The sequence below is a fragment of the Mercenaria mercenaria genome, chromosome 9 (genome assembly GCF_021730395.1).
Source record: "Mercenaria mercenaria strain notata chromosome 9, MADL_Memer_1, whole genome shotgun sequence".
NCBI lineage: Eukaryota > Metazoa > Mollusca > Bivalvia > Venerida > Veneridae > Mercenaria > Mercenaria mercenaria.
In genome coordinates, this window is record NC_069369.1 from 24,946,082 (window position 1) to 24,963,931 (window position 17,850).

The 17,850-nt window shown below is 33.9% G+C and overlaps 1 protein-coding gene across 2 annotated transcripts; it reads left to right on the forward strand.

Annotated features, from left to right (window-relative positions):
* The first annotated feature begins 406 nt into the window (after nt 1-406).
* Nucleotides 407-17,467, forward strand: LOC128559437 (ubiquitin carboxyl-terminal hydrolase 4-like). 2 transcript variants are annotated; one of them, XR_008372355.1, is made up of 7 exons: nt 416-708; nt 3,992-4,173; nt 7,736-7,904; nt 12,194-12,330; nt 15,295-15,386; nt 15,970-16,058; nt 16,877-17,467. XR_008372355.1 is itself a non-coding variant. In XM_053551050.1 (6 exons), exons 1-4 carry the CDS (start codon nt 704-706, stop codon nt 12,267-12,269), a joined length of 432 nt encoding a protein of 143 aa, XP_053407025.1. In that variant the 5' UTR covers nt 407-703; the 3' UTR covers nt 12,270-12,330; nt 15,970-16,058; nt 16,877-17,467. The 2 variants fall into 2 exon arrangements, 1 of the variants encoding a protein (XP_053407025.1); XM_053551050.1 differs by lacking the exon at nt 15,295-15,386 and having other exon boundaries at nt 407-708.
* Nucleotides 17,468-17,850: the final 383 nt, after the last annotated feature.

The following is a 17,850-nucleotide window of genomic DNA, read 5'->3' on the forward strand; positions in this document are numbered from 1 at the left end:
ATCGAAATAGTCGAGCGCGCTGTCTCCTGTGACAGCTGTTTTTTATTCGTCTGCAGTGCATATAAATGATCTGATTTGTTTATGTACTTTTGTAATCTACGTCTATATAAGCACAGTCTTAGGAAGTGTTTTCTCTTATTAGATCTTTGTCATTGTTTTCATTTTTCTGGTCTCTGTAACTACTATAGATGCAGTCAACGATATAGCAACTTAATACAGAACCCATCGGTGCGAATGATTTTCGACACGGAAGAAAGTGTATTAGTAAATTTAGCATGATGCTAAATCTACTTTAATTTCGTCTAGTATTTTTTTTTCCTTACCGCCTATATTTGAGACCTTATGACCCGGTTGATACTAATAGAACCGTTCCTTTCGTGACATATCGATATCTTAAACTATGCTTCCTTAATTTTTATTGCCATATTTACCTTTTTTATGAATTGTATGAACGGACATACAGTTGTAGTGCCACTTGACATTGTTTTTCTTATAAAATATTCAGTATAAATTTCCAAATCATTTGTTTTAAATACATGATGAATCCGTATTCTACTTTCAAGACCATAACACATATATATTTATTTGTTGCAGAGATTCAAATTACCTTCAGAGTTTCCAGTTGTTTGGTACGCCGTTATTTGTAACAGTACAGCGATCCAACTGCTCATACACTGACTTGTACAATATAGTACTAGAAAGGATGTCGTAAGTTGATATAATTATAATTATTACATACTCAGTTATAAACTCTGTTAAGTAACAATAGAACATGAAACGTCAATATATTTCCATTCTGACGTTCAAATTTCATATTGGGGTCTACCGGATATCTGGTCGGATACTTTTGCAGAGTTATGGCCGCCTTTACGCTTACTGACTTAGTTATAATCAACTTAGCCCCACTGTGTTCCTTTGTTTGTTCGTTTTGTCCTCTTGTGTAGGCTTTGTGTGTGTGCGCGTGTATGTGTGTGTGTTCCTTTGTTTATTCGTTTTGTCCTCGTGTGTTGGCTTTGTGTGTGTGCACGTGTATGTGTGTGTGTGTTTGTGGTGTGCACGTCTGCGTGCTGTAGGTTTCGTTTTGGGGAGGCTGCGATTTTGGTACGTGGCATTCCCTGTTTGATATTTGTCTTTGTTTTTTTTTAGTATTATTCTGTATACGTATGTATTTCACATGCATGCATAGAGCTGATGTATTTGTCATGCAGATGTGTAATGAGAATCAAAGTTGTGGCCCTTTAATCTAAAGTTGTTTCATTTATTTTTTGCCATTAATAATGCATTTATCGAGCTACTTTTGTGCTGTAAATACCTGTATATGAGGATCGTAAGATCACGGTTAAGTTTGGTTTCGGTCGACAATTAAAATAGACATGTTTGATGAATTCAAATTGTTCTTCGTAATAAACGCGTCTAAGATTTACGGTCTTGTCAAAATTTCACATGACGGTGTTTTAAAGATATTTCCGTGAGATTGAATACAGTAGAAACACATAATTAGTTCCTCCTTTAACTATTCTATGCCGGCAAGAAAATTGATATGCTAGCAAACTCTTGATACTTTATCGATGCAATCATATTTCCACGTTCTGTAAAAACTAAAACAATGTAATATATATTCATAAGTTTGTTTTTTTCAACATACAACTTTATATCACAATTTAATTATGATGGTCCCAATTAATCAATGCATCGAACTCCTTTCAATCGAATTTTCTCAAATTGACGCAGCGTTACATCAAGTCAAAAATTAGCGTTGACATTTTTACTAGAATAAATAAACTGCTATAAATTATGTATTGGTTGGACATTTGCATTGATATAACCAAATGTTGTTCTTTGTAAGAACACTATTATGTGATTGGGATAGAATTGATATATGTTTAAAGGAATCAATTTATTAGACGAGAAACGTAGCCATGCAATTATTTAATACACGTTTCATCATGCGTGACATTTTTACTAGAAATCGTGTTTATAATAAAACTTTTTTAAATTTAATTTCTTTTTCAATTTTACAAAAAAAGCTCAATATTAAGAAGAAAACACGTATTCTTAAATGTACTTACAGACTGTTAAATTGGAAAAATAAATAAGAGAAATGAATACTTGTACATGGTTTTGTTCATTTCTATTCCCAAGCTCTTATAACTTTGTGTAATTTCAAATAATTATTTTTGTTTTCAAAACCTTAATATTTATGTAATTCCCGTCTGTGCACGTTTCAACACCATACATGTTTTTAAAATGTTTATAAGCCGTTTTCTTCCTATAATCGCCTATTAACTTGTACCACTTCATAGTTTCTGTTACATCTCTCACCGTGTTTTTCCGTTGGTGCAAAATAGTTAACGTATACCTGAGGTACAAGTTATATAATGGTAGATATAAATTACTACAGTTACAGAGAAAATGAAATTATTTTTAATTTGGTATGAAACTGAGCATACCTTATGAATATTTAAAAATATTAATAGTCTTTTGTTCCCAACATTTCTCTGAAATCAGCGTTAGCCTCACTTTCTGATGCGACGTCTTTGTTTTGCTTTGCACCCGCGCCATTTAAACATCTGAAATCACATGTTTTTGCGTCATGGGGTCGTAGGGCAAAAAAAAAACAACAACAAGAAATACAATAGATATCCGTTTTAAGTCAGTTGGTTTACTTTGATTGAGTAAGATGAAACTAACAATTCTGATATAAGTACTGAATTAAAGACGTTGTGTGATACATTACATACCCACATATCTGGCCATGTAAATCATATAAGGAATATTGACGCGCCATTTCATTAATGAAAGGAGATACATGCTGCATAACGGACGTAAAATATAACTCACTACATTAACATTATACAGTGCTTTAGGGTATAGCGGATTTTAGGGTATAGCAGATAGGTTGATGATTTTTGTATTTAGACCATTCATTTACTGGCATGCAGAAAGATATTTTAAATGTTTGCTCGTTTTGTTATTTTTCATATGTCATCAAATAAAAATCGAAGCTATCCTTTTCTGACTAAATCAGTGTGTATGTAAAAACACCAGTGAATGAAAATTATTTAATAGAAATTTAAAAAGCTGAATGCTTTTGAAAACAAAATATTCTGATTTATAGTAAAAAAATGTAAAGTTTAGATGTGGATTTTCAACTAATGATGGAAAAAATACAGTACACCCTAAATCAGCGCATATGTAAACAATGGCATGGAGAGAAAACACACATGAATTTCTATTAAAAGCTGAATGCTTTGAAAAGAATAGCCGTTTTCTGTCGATAAAGAGAAAAAAGTACTAAATTTCATTTCTTTAATTGGAATGCAGGAAAAATCAGTTAAGTATTCGCTATACCCTAAAGCACTGTACAATGTTTTAATTCATATCCATGGGAATCATTTTGTTTGGTTTTGTTGGTTGACTAACGGACGCCATTTTCAAGGCTCCTCCTTTGGTCAGTAAGAAATTTGCTAAAGAAATTAATTGTATAAACTCTTTAAAAACTCTTTAAAAAATATATATGTTTGTTCAACGGACTAATTTATACAATATATTCTCAGTTACTAAAAATGTTTTGATTGTAAAATGTGTTATATATATTCGCATAGTATTTACCACACATTTGATATGATATTATCATAACTTTTTGTCTTATATTTACTCTGAGGCTTACATTATGGAGGGGCCTCCGTGGCCGAGTGGTTAAGGCCATTGATTTCAAATCACTTGCCCCTCATCGATATGGGTTCGAGCCTCACTCGGGGCGTTGAACTCTTCCATGTGAGGAAGTCATCCAGCTTGCTCACGGAAGGTCGGTGGTTCTACCCATGTACCCGCTCGGGATGAAATAATACACGGATGGGCACCTGGGGTCTTCCTCCACCATTAAAGCTGGACAGTCGCCATACGACCTATGATTCTGTCGGTGCGACGTTAAACCTAACAAAATAAATAAATATATTACATTATGGAAGAATTTTTATGTAAATTTTAGACGTTTTGTGTATGTTCCCGGTGATGATGAATCACAAGATATCCACAGGAAGTCGCAGAATGGCAATATTGCAGGCTCCGAGTCTTTACAGAAAATATTCCAGTTCTCAGTCGTCAATTCTTATAGGACTGCAGAAATGGCCCACAAACTAAATGATGATGGGAACCATTTGAAGCTAAGTAGTGCGTATCGGTACTGTAAGCAAAAAGAGATGTGTTGTAATTAGTTGGAGCGACTCAACTTTAAGGCAATTTATACTGTTTTTGTTTGTTTGTTTTAGTAAACATGTTTGTCTGTTTGAGGTTATGGTCATGCAAGGAAAGGACGATGGCGGCATCGTGCTCAAATAGGGGACCGCTGCTTTAAATATCAGTCTTGAATATTGATCTTCTAGCTTTTATCTTTTACTTATTTTTTATGTTTCAAGTCCTATAACATGGCCATGTTGCTGTGTACTAGTATTCCTGACGTGTACTATTTTCCATACAGTTGATATTAATACGAACGAATATGCACACAATTATCTTTAATAAACTTATCAAACCGTTAAAATCATATGTACAGCAAAAACTAAGTCGGTGACCCCCCAGGTATACATATTAAACACCGTTTATTGAAAAAAAATCAAAATGTTAATTAAGGGGAAATGGGACAGTTGTGTGGGTTTTTATATAGGCAAAGAAGGAAAAAAGGAAAAATTTTAACTAGCGGAGAGAATTTTCTTTAATATTTTTAATATGCTGATTTAAAGCCGAAAAATACTGCGAAACTGAACGTCAAACTTTAGTCAAAAACGGCGATTTTCTTTCCATTTTTCAAATATTTGTCGGTGTAAAACAATGATTTTTATATCACCATAAAGGAAAAAATAATTCTCGTCGAGTAATGTATAATTCAAGAATATTTGTTGGTTGGTGCCGTTGCAGTACCCGTAACAGTTGCCAAGGATACGCGGCGACGTCAGTTTCAAAAACGGGCTTTGGTGGTCAATTTCGACGTCTCGTTTGGCTCTGTTAGTATAAAATAAACTGCATCGTGTTTGAAATATGGTCAACTTTACACATGCAAAATTTCTAGAGGCTACTCAAAAGTTCACAAAGTGTCGCGTTCTACCTTAAGGAATTATATCTATCCAAAACTATTGTTTAGAGTTCAGATGCAAAGTATTAATAGTCGTAATTATTATGTACATCCTTGACGGTACCTACCAAATATTTGCCTGTTTTGTGCGGTTTTCTTTTCCAGAGCGTCGCTATGACGTTTCGCGATATGAAATAATATATGTGGCGTAGAAACTGTAGTTTTGTTGCATAATCACACAGTTCCAGTCTTCTTGGTAAATAGGAATATAAATCGGGTTGTGTTAGTATGGTGTACAATACATTTCATTTAGCCTCGAAGCCGACGTTTCTATTTTCACCATTGTAACCGTTAATGAGAGATTCTCAAAATGCCGAACTATCTTTCATTGAACATTACTGATGTCATTGAATACCTGAAAAATGTTTGCTCGTTTTTAGCCCACCATCATCAGATGGTGGGCTATTCAAATCACTCTGCGTCCGTGGTCCGTCGTCCTTCCGTCCGTTAACAATTTCTCGTTATCGCATCTCCTCAGAAACTACTGGGGGGATTTTGACCAAACTTTGTCAGAATGATGTATTGGTACCCTAGTTGTGTCCGTCTGAAAATCAGACTGGTTCAGCAATTTTTTTAATGAGTTATGGCCCTTTGTTTATTTCTATAATTTACATAGATTTAGATAGGAAAAAACTTTGAAAATCTTCTTGTCCAAAACCACAGAGCCTAGGGCTTTGCTATTTGGTATGAAGCATCATCTAGTGGTCCTCTACCAAGATGATTCAAATTATTTCCCTGGGGTCTAATATGGCCTAGCCCCGGGGGTCACATGGTTTATATAGACTTATATAGGGAAAAGTTGTGAAAAACCTCTTGTCCAAAACCACAGGGCCTACGGCTTTGATGTGAGTGACATCATCTAGTGGTCTTCTACTAAGACTGTTCAAATTATTCCCCTAGGGTCAAATATGGCCCCGCCCCGGGGGTCACATGGTTTACGTAGACTTATATAGGGAAAATCTTCTTGTCCAAACCACAAAGCATAGGGCTTTGATATTTGTAACGTAGCATCTTCTAGTGGTTCTCTACCAAGTTTGTTCAAATTATCCCCCTAGGGTCAAATATGGCCCCGCCCTGGGGGGGGGGTCACATGGTTCATATAGACTTATATAGGGAAAAGCTTTTAAAATCTTCTTGTCAATAACCTACAACATTCAAATTTTGACCACCTGTATGGTTTTGAGTGGCAAGATGAACCTTGACATGAGTTGACCTTGATTTTGACCTAGTGACCTACTTTCACATTTCTGTAGCTACAGCCTTCAAATTTGGACCACATGCATAGTTTTGTGCACTGAAAAAAACCTTGACATTGACCTAGTGACCTACTTTCACATTTTGAAGGTACAGGCTTCAAAGTTGGACCACATGCATAGTTTCATGTTCCGAAATGAAATTTGACATTGATTTTGACCTACTTTCACATTTCTCAAGCTACAGCCTTCAAATTTGGACCACATGCATAGTTTCGTGTACCTAAACAAACTTTGACCTTGACATTGACCTAGTGACCTACTTTCACCTTTTTGAAGGTACAGGCTTCCAATTTGGACCACATGCATAGTTCTGTGTTCCGAAATATAATTTGACCTTGATATTGACCTAGTGACCTACTTTCAAATTTCTCAAGCTACAGCCTTCAAATTTGGACCACTTGCATAATTTTGTGTACCGAAATGAACTTTGACCCAAAGATTGACCTAGTGACCTACTTTCATATTTCTGTAGCTACAGGCTTCAGATTTAGACCTCATGCATAGGATTGTGTACCGAAACAAACTTTGACCTTGATTTTGACCTAGTGACCTACTTTCACATTTTTGAAGGTACAGGCTTCAAATTTGGACCACATGCATAGATTTGTGTTCTGAAGTGAAATTTGACCTTGATATTGACCTAGTGACCTACTTTCACATTTCCCAAGCTACAGCCTTCAAATTTGGACCACTTGCATAGTTTTGTGTACCGAAATAAACTTTGACCTTAAGATTGACCTAGTGACCTATTTTCAAATTTCTCAGACTACAGCCTTCAAACTTGATGCACATGCATAGTTTTGTGTACAAAGAACTTTGTCCTTGAAATTGATCTAGTGACCTACTTCCACATTTCTCAAGCTACAGCTTTCAAATTTGGACCACATGCATGGATCACATGCACAGTGTTGTGTACTGAAATGAAATTTGACCTTGAGCTAGTCAGTAAGTCTTGAAATTTGGAACACTCAAAAATGGCACATTGGTGAGCGCCAAGATCACTCTGTGAGCTCTTGTTGTAGGATAAGTAGAAAGTCGAACACGCAATTCTTTATTCCGCTATTTATAATATGGACAACTGGGCCACAGAAATGTTTTAAACCAAATAGATGTCATTAAATATTATTTAGTCATGATAACCAACGCAGTCTGTGCGTCCTTTCTTTGACTCACGCCGCAAACTTTACGACTCCTTAAATTCAACTGCACAATTCTAGAGAAAACAACGACATAACATACAGTTCAACATAGATACCATATATTTGGTAATGAATAACAACAAAAAAAAGTGAAGATATCAATAGACCAGAACTCGATATTTTAATATATATGCATATATCCATCTAAGGCGAAATGTACATAGCTGCCAACTGGAGCGATGGAGCTAAGAAAGAGTTCTACAATGACAGCGAGGCCGAATCATTTGAAATCCTTATAGTGACAAAAGAAACAACAAATATCGAACAGTTGCTTGAACAGTTCACCGCTACGGAGGATCTTGAAGAATCCCTTGCAAGGTGATGACATTTAGAATATGTATCTTAGATTTAGGATATTGTATTTCTTTTGAGTGATTGTCTTCGTTCCTTAACAGAAATGTCTTTGTAATTACAGACCCCCTACTTGGAATTCAATTCATAACGACTGTATTTATGTATTCCTCATTACTTTTTGTATATTTCATGCCACAATTTTCCCCAATACAGTCTTATAATTATGATTTGATGTTCTTTGAATGTTCAAATTCATTTTAATGAATAACAGAGTATGTTTACTGGCTTCATATCCAAATAAAAAAGGCTAGTCGAAAAAATTATAAATTTGAAGCTATTTTACTCCAAGTGTTTTGTATTTCATATGCGATTAAAATCGTTTTATCTTGCTTACATCTCCAAAAAACATTTCTGCAAGAGATGCAAATACACGTTACTACACACCAGCAACATTCAAGTCATTAGACAATACGTTGTAGCTGTTACTCATAGATGGGATTGGGAAAGCAAATTTAAATGTTATGTAGCGGAAAATTTTGCATCTGCAAAAATAAGTTATTTGAAAGTAAGCAAGTCAATTCCAATGATACGGATACTGTTTTGTTAATTCAAAAATCTCCTGCAGTATCTGGAACACTATGTGTTGTACTCCATTACCAGAAATACCATTTATATGCAATAAACAAATATGATATCTTTAAAGCGGGTCTATTAAATTTGCTTTTAATAATCGAACGGATCCGAAATTCTTATTTCAGTACTCGGCAAATTTGTTCCACTAAAAAAAAAAAAGTTTACATGCACATGCTCACTGTGCTGTCTGTACAACATCACTTTAAAGTAGGCTGAATAATACTTGTTTTGATTCTTATATAATATAAATCTGCAATAATAATAATAAGCAACGTCTCTAATGCCTCTTTCTTTGGCTTATAGGTAATTCTTATCATACAAATAAAACATTTCATTAAGGGTCAGAAATAATAACACCGCTATAATTCAAGTAAATAAAACTGACTATTCACTTTGTTTTCATTTTAAGCCCACCTTGAAAAACCATCTCGCCAGTGATGTTTCTCCAATGGTCCTCTTTCTAACTGTTCCGCTTGGTTGTACACAGGGCAGTCAAATGTAAAACAAGAAATAAAATCAAACAAACTTCTCATAAACAGATTTAAAAATGTTCATTAGTTGACTCGTTCTGTAATGTTCATATTAGTTTGATTTGTCAAAAGAAAAAAACCCGAGCTCGCTTGGATGCGTGATATCTCTATGATACTCTTCTCTATAATGTTCAATAGTATAGTGGAATCTTGAAAAACAAATGAAAACAAGTGAAACTGTTTTTCCCGATAATGAAGGAATTTAAATGATCCTAGGAAAACCTTTTCTCAAGCATGTTCAAATTATTCCGATTCATCCATAACATGGCCGTCAGATTTACTATAGTATATAGTGGGAACTTTAAAATATCTTATTGTCAGAAACGTTTAGGCCAATTTCTAAATAATTTCTTAAAAATGTTTCTTGAGAGACCGATCCTCAACCAAACTTGTTCAAATAAATCAGATATGTCGAAAATTATGGCCGTGTGGCCACTTTCCCCATATACAGTGTACGACATATATTGCGTATAGTGGGAAATTAAAATATTTTCATGCCAGAAACTACCGGTCTGATTTTGAATAATCTTACATATAGAGAATAGTAGTTTACTGTCATACAGATTTATATTTATTTGACAAGTCAAAGAAAAAGTACAAGTTAAGGCTCTGCCAAAGCTTGTATTAATTTGGTAGACGTGTTAAATTAACCTAAATTTAAAAAGACAGAAACTTTATGTTGTATTTCTCCTACATTCTGAATTTAAATGAATATTTAATCAATTTCGCGCCAACAAACTAGGTGTGTGTCTGTCTTACATATATTTGGAAAGTTTTATTGTAATAGCCCTGAAAAATCACTAGCATAATGAAACAAGAGGGCCAACCTGAGAAACACACCATAACACACCATAACAGTGTAAACATGTTTGACCAAGTGATTTCATGGAAAAAATATTCTGACCAATTATCATTAAAATTGGACCAAAAATCTTAAGTGTAAACAAATATTTCTTTTATTTGACCTAGTGACCTAGTGACCTAGTTTTTGACCCCAGATGACCCATATTTAAACTTGACCTAGATTTCATCAAGGCTATCATTCTGACCAAATTTCATGAAGATCATTTGAAAAATACAGCCTCTATTGCATACACAAGGTTTTTCTTTGATTTGACCTAGTGACATAGTTTTTGACCCCAGACTACCGATATTCACACTTGACCTAGATTTATCAAGGCAACCATTCTGACCAAATTTTATGAAAATCCAGTGTATAATGCAGACCCTATTGCAAACACGAAGTTTTCCCTTAATTTAACCTAGTGACCTAGTTTTTGACCATATTCAAACTTGACGTAGATTTCATCAAGGCTATCATTCTGACAAAATTTCATGGAGATCAGTTGTAAAATACAGCCTCTATCGCATACACGAGGTTTTTCTTTGATTTTACCTAGTGACCTACTTTTTGAACCAAATAACCCATATTCAAATTTTATCTAGATTTCATCAAGGCAATCCTTCTGACTTAATTTCAGGAAGATCAACTGAAAAATACAGCCTCTATCTCATACACAGGGTTTTCCTTTGATTTGACCTAGTGACCTACTTTTTGACCCCAGATGACCCATTTTCAAACTCGGCCTAGATTTCATCAAGGTAATCATTCTGACCAAAATTCATGAAGATTATTGAAAAATACAGCCTCTATCGCATACACAAGGGTTTTCTTTGATTTGACCTAGTGACCAAGTTTTTGATCCCAGATGACCTATTTTCAAACTCGGCCTAGATTTTATCAAGATTATCATGCTGACTAAATTTCATGAAGATCAGTTGAAAAATACAGCCTCTATCGCATACACAAGGTTTTTCTTTGATTTGACCTAGTGACCTAGTTTTGACCCCAGATGACCCATTTTCAACCTCGGCCTAGATTTTATCAAGGTAATCATTCTGACCAAATGTCATGAAGATCAGTTGAAAAATACAGCCTCTATCGCATACACAAGCTAAATGTTGACAGGCAGACGACAGACGCCGGACATCGAGTGATCATAAAAACTCACCTGAGCATTGCTCAGGTGAGCTAAAAAGTGGAAAAGCTAGGACTAATCTTATGTTTTGTACCTGACTTCGGGGTACTGTTAAACATGATTAAAAATTGCGGCCAAGTGATACTTTATTCGAAGTTATGTTGTATGTCAACAAGCATCCGTAAGGTCTGGGTGGCTTAAATATGTTCAGACTATAACGCCGCTTTGATCCAAAAAATAGACAATGGTTTCTTCAACGATCTGAATCCAGTAAGATCGCTTTCCAGATACAATATTCCTTGATTTAATTGCAGACAGCTAAAATCCTGCACAAATGCTATGGATGATCGTGACTGTCTCACATACATGATAAAATCGTTGCATAAATATGTATTTTAGTAGTTGTGTGCAAAATCAAGAAGACGCCGTTATGGAAAAAGTAAAAAAAATGTAATCCGGTAAAATCTTTTTACGTCACTCACCTAATAAAGCAAAATTTATTACACCTTAGCACTTCACTTGATAAAAATGATTCTTGCTCGACCCTTTACCATTGAATACTGATCTAATTATTCCGATTTGTTTAAAAAAACAAAACAAAAACACGTCATCGGAGCTTAAATTTTAATTTCGCAGAAACGTTTTTGTTTTTGGTGACGATCTTCCAAATATATTCGTCATATCTAGATTTATCTTAAAAACATTGCAACTAGAGTTAAATATAAAAAAATATTTAAACGCCATGTCTTTAACCATTGACCGGACTTTGAAATAGTGTCACAGGAATGGTCCGTTGGTGACCCTCTACTAAATTTTTTTAAGTCATCTTGATTTTTAAAAACGACGACAACAACAATAATACACCAAAACCAAGTCTATTGGAGTGTGGTGGGGCTCTATGCTTTACGAAATTACTCTTTGGATGACATTGAAAATCCTCTTGTTTTAAATGTGCAAGTCAGTTTTCAATGATATTTCTCGGAAATGTTTCTAAGTTGTAAAGTATTGTGATCGATATAGGGTGATCATGGCTCTCTTGGTTTTGAATGTAGACTTATGAATAAACTTTACTTCATTTTGACATTTGTATTATTCTGTTAAATTTATTAACTTATTTTTATTTAGACAGAACACAATACTGTGTAGATATTTGTTTAATTGACTATTTTAGGTATTGTGAGAAATGTAAGAAGAAGTTGCCTGTTGCAAAAAAATTGACCTATTGTCTCTACCAAACACACTGGTGATTCACTTAGATCGAAACGTTTCGGAAAGCGGAAAAGAAGTTTGGATAGATTTCCCAACACGGTATGCTTAAACACAAATAAAAACATGTCTAACCTTTCTTTTTCTCACAGAATGCCCAACACCGCATTTTAGTGTGTCACAAAACTGATTTCTCTTTGTAAACATTGCCAAAATTCACCCTGAATAAATGCTTACTTTTATCACCTTTACGTACGGTGGAAAGCAGTCGACTTGCAATTTAGATGTATTAATATTTCATAAATATTTCAGTATTAAAAACTGTCCGATGTATTGCATGAAAAAACAACAACAAAAAACAACAACAAAGTAATATGTGTTTATTTACACTTTAAACATGTGAAATTTAAGGCATATACTATCACGAAACTCCTGTACATTTTGAACCTTGTTGTGAATAAACTGTATTAAGTTTAAAATATGATTCTCAAAAGAGTCAGATATATTTTAATTTGACAGAACATGAATTAAGGTATTAGATCACTAATAGAGAACCTCCTTTTTGAAGAGTATTCAATTCTTACCATAAACCTACTTTTACTGCAATTCTTAGGGGGGCGTAGGTTCAAACCCTACTGGGACCAAATTTTTTTTCCTTATTTTCCTTTTTTTCTAGAATGTTTTTACTTCTTTCAAGACTTATTATTGATTTCTTGTAAAAAACTGGAAAAAGATGAATCTTATAAGCGATTTCTTGGTGTTCAAAGTGAATTTACTACTTAAACAGAAGGGGTAGAGTTACACATCTTTAAAAATATTGAGTTACACGCGGTGAAAGTTCTCTATTTTGCTTTTACACTTAGATTATATATTGTGGAAGAAATTTAGGTAGGTTTTACGTCTGCCCTAAGGTTATTTTTAGATGGAGAAAGCAAAATTAAAAACAGAAACACAGCATTCGCCCTTATTTTTTCAATGTTGAAGTATAACTTCTGTCTCATTAAATCCGTTTACTTGAGGTACCATAGAAAAAATGATATTGACATTTTTATTTTGTGTTTTATAATTGTTTACCAATGGTTTAATGTTTCTTTTATTAAAATGAATGGTAAAATGAGTTCTCTGCAAACGTTTTGGGTAGTGGCTATCACTTTGAAATTTGTCTCTACTTGAGCTTGAGGAGATACCATAAGTTATACAAAATTTATAAAAAACGGCACGGTAAAAGTTGTTTAAAAATTGCAAAATAGTGCAAAACACGGTTACCTTTCAGAATATACCAAGCAAAGGCCATTTTGTAAACATTACTATTAGTGACCTAATACCTTAAATAAGTGATATGGAGGTTGTGCCTGTGTATAATATTACTGAAATGAATATTTCAAAGTTTTCCCTATATAAATGAGGACAGAAAACAAGTGCGAACTTAGTAAATAGCAAGACCATTATTCTCAAATTTCAAATAAATTAGCGTTGCATAATATCTTTTAGATATCTGTATATGTATACAAATTTAGTCATTACCAGTATCTTATACAGGCAACTCCTTTGGAACCTATTTGCGATAATGCAAGATATAAAAGACTCTCCGATACCAGAAGCTACTGTTGTTGTTTTAGCGTGCAAGGTGTAAACTGGACTCATATACAAATATTAGTTACTTTCAGTTGAAGGAACAGGGGGTCTAACTGATGACCCTTGGGTTCATATTTAGACAACATCCGCTGCTGATATGCGCGTATTTCATCAACTCCAGTATAATAAACGTAAAACTTTATCAAATTTGGACAATCCGTTAAAGGAAATTTGGATCATTGCTAAACTTGGTTAATCTGTGTCTTAGACTTGTCAAATAAAGTTTACGCAGTTTTGTCTACCTCTTGCACTACTTTTATGTAAGTAAAAGCATGTAGGCCTATTTTCTTTTCTGTAAATACAGTGGTCAAATTTAATTTAAAAACAGATTTTGAGATAAGTTTAGTTCTATAGAGTAATATAATTCTCCTTGTCATTAATTGATACTTTGAACTTACTTTTGCCATTCGTGAATTTGTAATATATTAATTGAAAATAATCTATAAATGCTATGAAAAATTCAGAAAATTACAGGTTTTTTCAAGATTTAAGTTTTACTTCTTTCATAAAGCTATTTTTGATTTTGATCTCGCAAACTGTACTATATTAGTTCTATGGGACAGTTGCATTTGAAAGTTATGTTCTACTATCTTTTCATCCCCAAAATGAATGTCGTTAAAATGCAAGCTCGTGTAGGTACCTTAATTTACCAAATTCGTATCATACATATAAGGCTCCCGACGCGCCATGTCGTGCATAAAATGTCAGTAATGATCTACTTAGTCTGCAATTATTCTTGGAGTAGTAGTTTTAGGACATCTCATAACAATGTAGTTATTTCCCCAGATACAGTATATATTGGCATTGGCGTTATATTGGAGTCACGCATGTCCGTCCGTCCGTCTTGTTTGCTCCTTGTCTTCTTAACTTACTGGAAACTTTTCATGAAAGTTGCATCAATTACTAACCTCCTCAGCACATAACCAAAATCCCTAGGTACAATCCCAAGGTCACAATAAGAGGTCAAATGTCAAATAGTTTTACTGTTTGTCCACTCCATATTGAAATATTTTATAAACTAGCTCAATATAATTGTGTACCTCATCTAGACGACGTGAGCACATAACATGTGTCACTAGATCCAAGACCAAGGTCACACTTTGAGATAAAAGTGCAAAAAGCTTAACTGACAACGGTCAGAGCGCACAACTTAGGTATCTAGGCTCAATTGTAGGTCAAACAGTTTAAATTCGTATATGCTGCATATCTTCTAATGCATCAATCATTTTCCTCACCCAGATGATGTACAGTGCGCACAACCAAAGTTATCAGATTCAAAGTCAAAGTCACACTTGTAGGTCAAGTAGCACAATTTCATATCCGCTTCATATTTTCCAAACTGCTTGAAACATTTCAGTATGGAATTCATATGTATATATTGTAAATAGAATAAATGAAAACAGGACTGATTTCAGTCATATTTCATTATAGAGGTCTTGACTTGGGAAAGTATGTGAAGAATGAACCAGAAAACAACTGTTTATTTGATCTTATTGGAGCTATTAATTACGGCGAAAACAAATGTAAGTTGAATAATAAATGCATAGTAATACTGTTGACAACTGTTCTTGATAATCTGTGCGACCAAAAACTCTGTTTTTGGAATATCGGACTGCAACTACCTGTCAGCATTTATCTCAGGACGTTGAGATATTGTAGGAATATAGTATACATTGCTTGAAACCACATCAAAATGCGTCTCCAAAACAGGGGAGTACATTACTTCACTTTTTCTTACCGATAAATTTCATCCGTTGCATATCAATGGAATACCTATGAGTTGGTGGTACATAGGGATGAAAATGACTTTTGTAGGCAATTTATTAATGCTTGATCGTGATTCACAATATACAAAAAAGTAAAATAAACTACGTGTACGTTGATGTGCAATTTCATTTGGCAAAGTAGTACAATAAATGATACGAATAATAACAGAAAACAAAAGTTTTTTCCACGACAAACACAAAGTTAGTGCATACAATATTGTATGTTTGTGATATCATGAAATAAAACAATAGATACATTTGAACTTTGCTTTAAGGAAATGGACCTTACGTCATTATGCTGTGTTTATACTTTAATTATTATTTCTCTTTCTTCTTTTAGATACACTGTACTGCAAAAATGATAAGGACAATACCTGGTACTTTATAGACAGCACAGGGATTGCTGAATCAACAGAGGAAGCTGTTACGGTAAAATTGACTAATGCAACGATTATTTCTTTTAACCTTAGATCCAGTATAATCTAAATATAATATACATGTATACTGCGCGTGCAAATCTTTTGCTACATTTACTGCACTTCGTTAAAGAATTTGTGTTAGTTTCAGCGTCTGTAAAGTATAACATAGCTGTGTCCACATAAAAGCACAGGGATATTTAAAGCATTTGCATGTGTTTTGTGCAGTGACGTTGATATTTTTGTCCATAAAAGTACATGTTGTATATTATTCGTAAATGTATGTAGAATATTAGGCTTTATTGGACCTGCAGCAAGGAGCTCTGAAGTGTCGCATACATTTAAGGTATTCGATGCCTTTGACCTTTTGTTTTTTTGGTTTTATTAAAAAGCTGTGTCTGCTGAACAAGAATTGGTAAATAAGATGACCATAATAATATGCACGAACCACTACCGTCATCTTTTTTGACCGTGAAATGATAAATCTTACACTGGAATAATTGATTTCTGTTGAAGTATTATTGAAAACTATACTTTTTGGACCGGATAAATTAAATCAATTAATATTTCTATCACAGATAGACCACTGTTTTTCTTTAAACATCATACATCTATAACACATAATACTTGCTTTGAAGTCATTAAATTCAGGGCAAGTACAATAACTTAACACTAAACGACAGTTCTGTTCGAAGTATTTTAGTAATATGCAAATGTAAACAGGATAAAAAAAGATCAAGCACATATATTGTACTTTGTATTTATCTCATATTCTTCCTTTATTTGAAATTCATATATCAAATGCACTATCGAAAATTTTGAACTTTTCAGTCCAAAGGAGCATATGGTCTAGTATACCGAAGTAGACAAAGAAAATAAATGTAATCAAGATGACTTCACTATGCAACAGTCTGACTACGGAAGGCGATTTATAACACAGATTATCAACAAAATCGACACTTAAGAAAGCGTTAAAGAAGAAATTCAAATAGAACTGTTAATTTTGGATCCATCTTCTGGCGGAAACAGTAAACTTAGTGTTATACATTTAACATTTTACTTGTCAGTGCCACACTTCTGTTACCAACATCCGATTGCTGTTTTAACTTGGTATGATAATATAACACAACAGTTTGGTGAGCAGTACCATTCCTTTTCAAGGTCAAACGAACGTGAAAGAGTCGATACGGAAAAGTACTCAACTGCAACATAACTGAAACCTGTTCATACATACACAATATCTGAACAGTGTAAGTACGCCTAAAATACGTACAATAACCATCGTACGTTCCACGTTTCCGGTATGAATACAAATCGATGAGCTGGACAATCGGTTAAGTGTCTCAAAATTTTTCTAAACTTTCAAGAACATGTATTTTGCAAATCAAGATATTAAGTTGCCAGTCTTCGTAAAAAGAAGTTTGAAAGCGGACAAATCGTATCCCGTCCAACTCCATAAATGATGCATAGCAGAAACGATGGTTCATTGTACTAAGTATCAAAAACTCGAAAATTTTAACTCAATATTTAAAGGTTTCAGAATTTGTTGTAGTATATACGTACTTGTTGTATTTGAATATAAAGTTTAGATAATGATCAGTTAATGCGCTATATCCAAAGTTGGTATCGGCCGCCGTAGTGGCTAAGAAGAAATAAAGGAAACCGACTTCCTAAATGTATTATACACATCACTGACAGACGAATGGAATTCAACATTTCGAGATTTGATATTTATAGGCACATACCAAAGGAAATGCTTAGATATATATTATTACAACATTAGCGGAGAAAAACTAATAGTATTA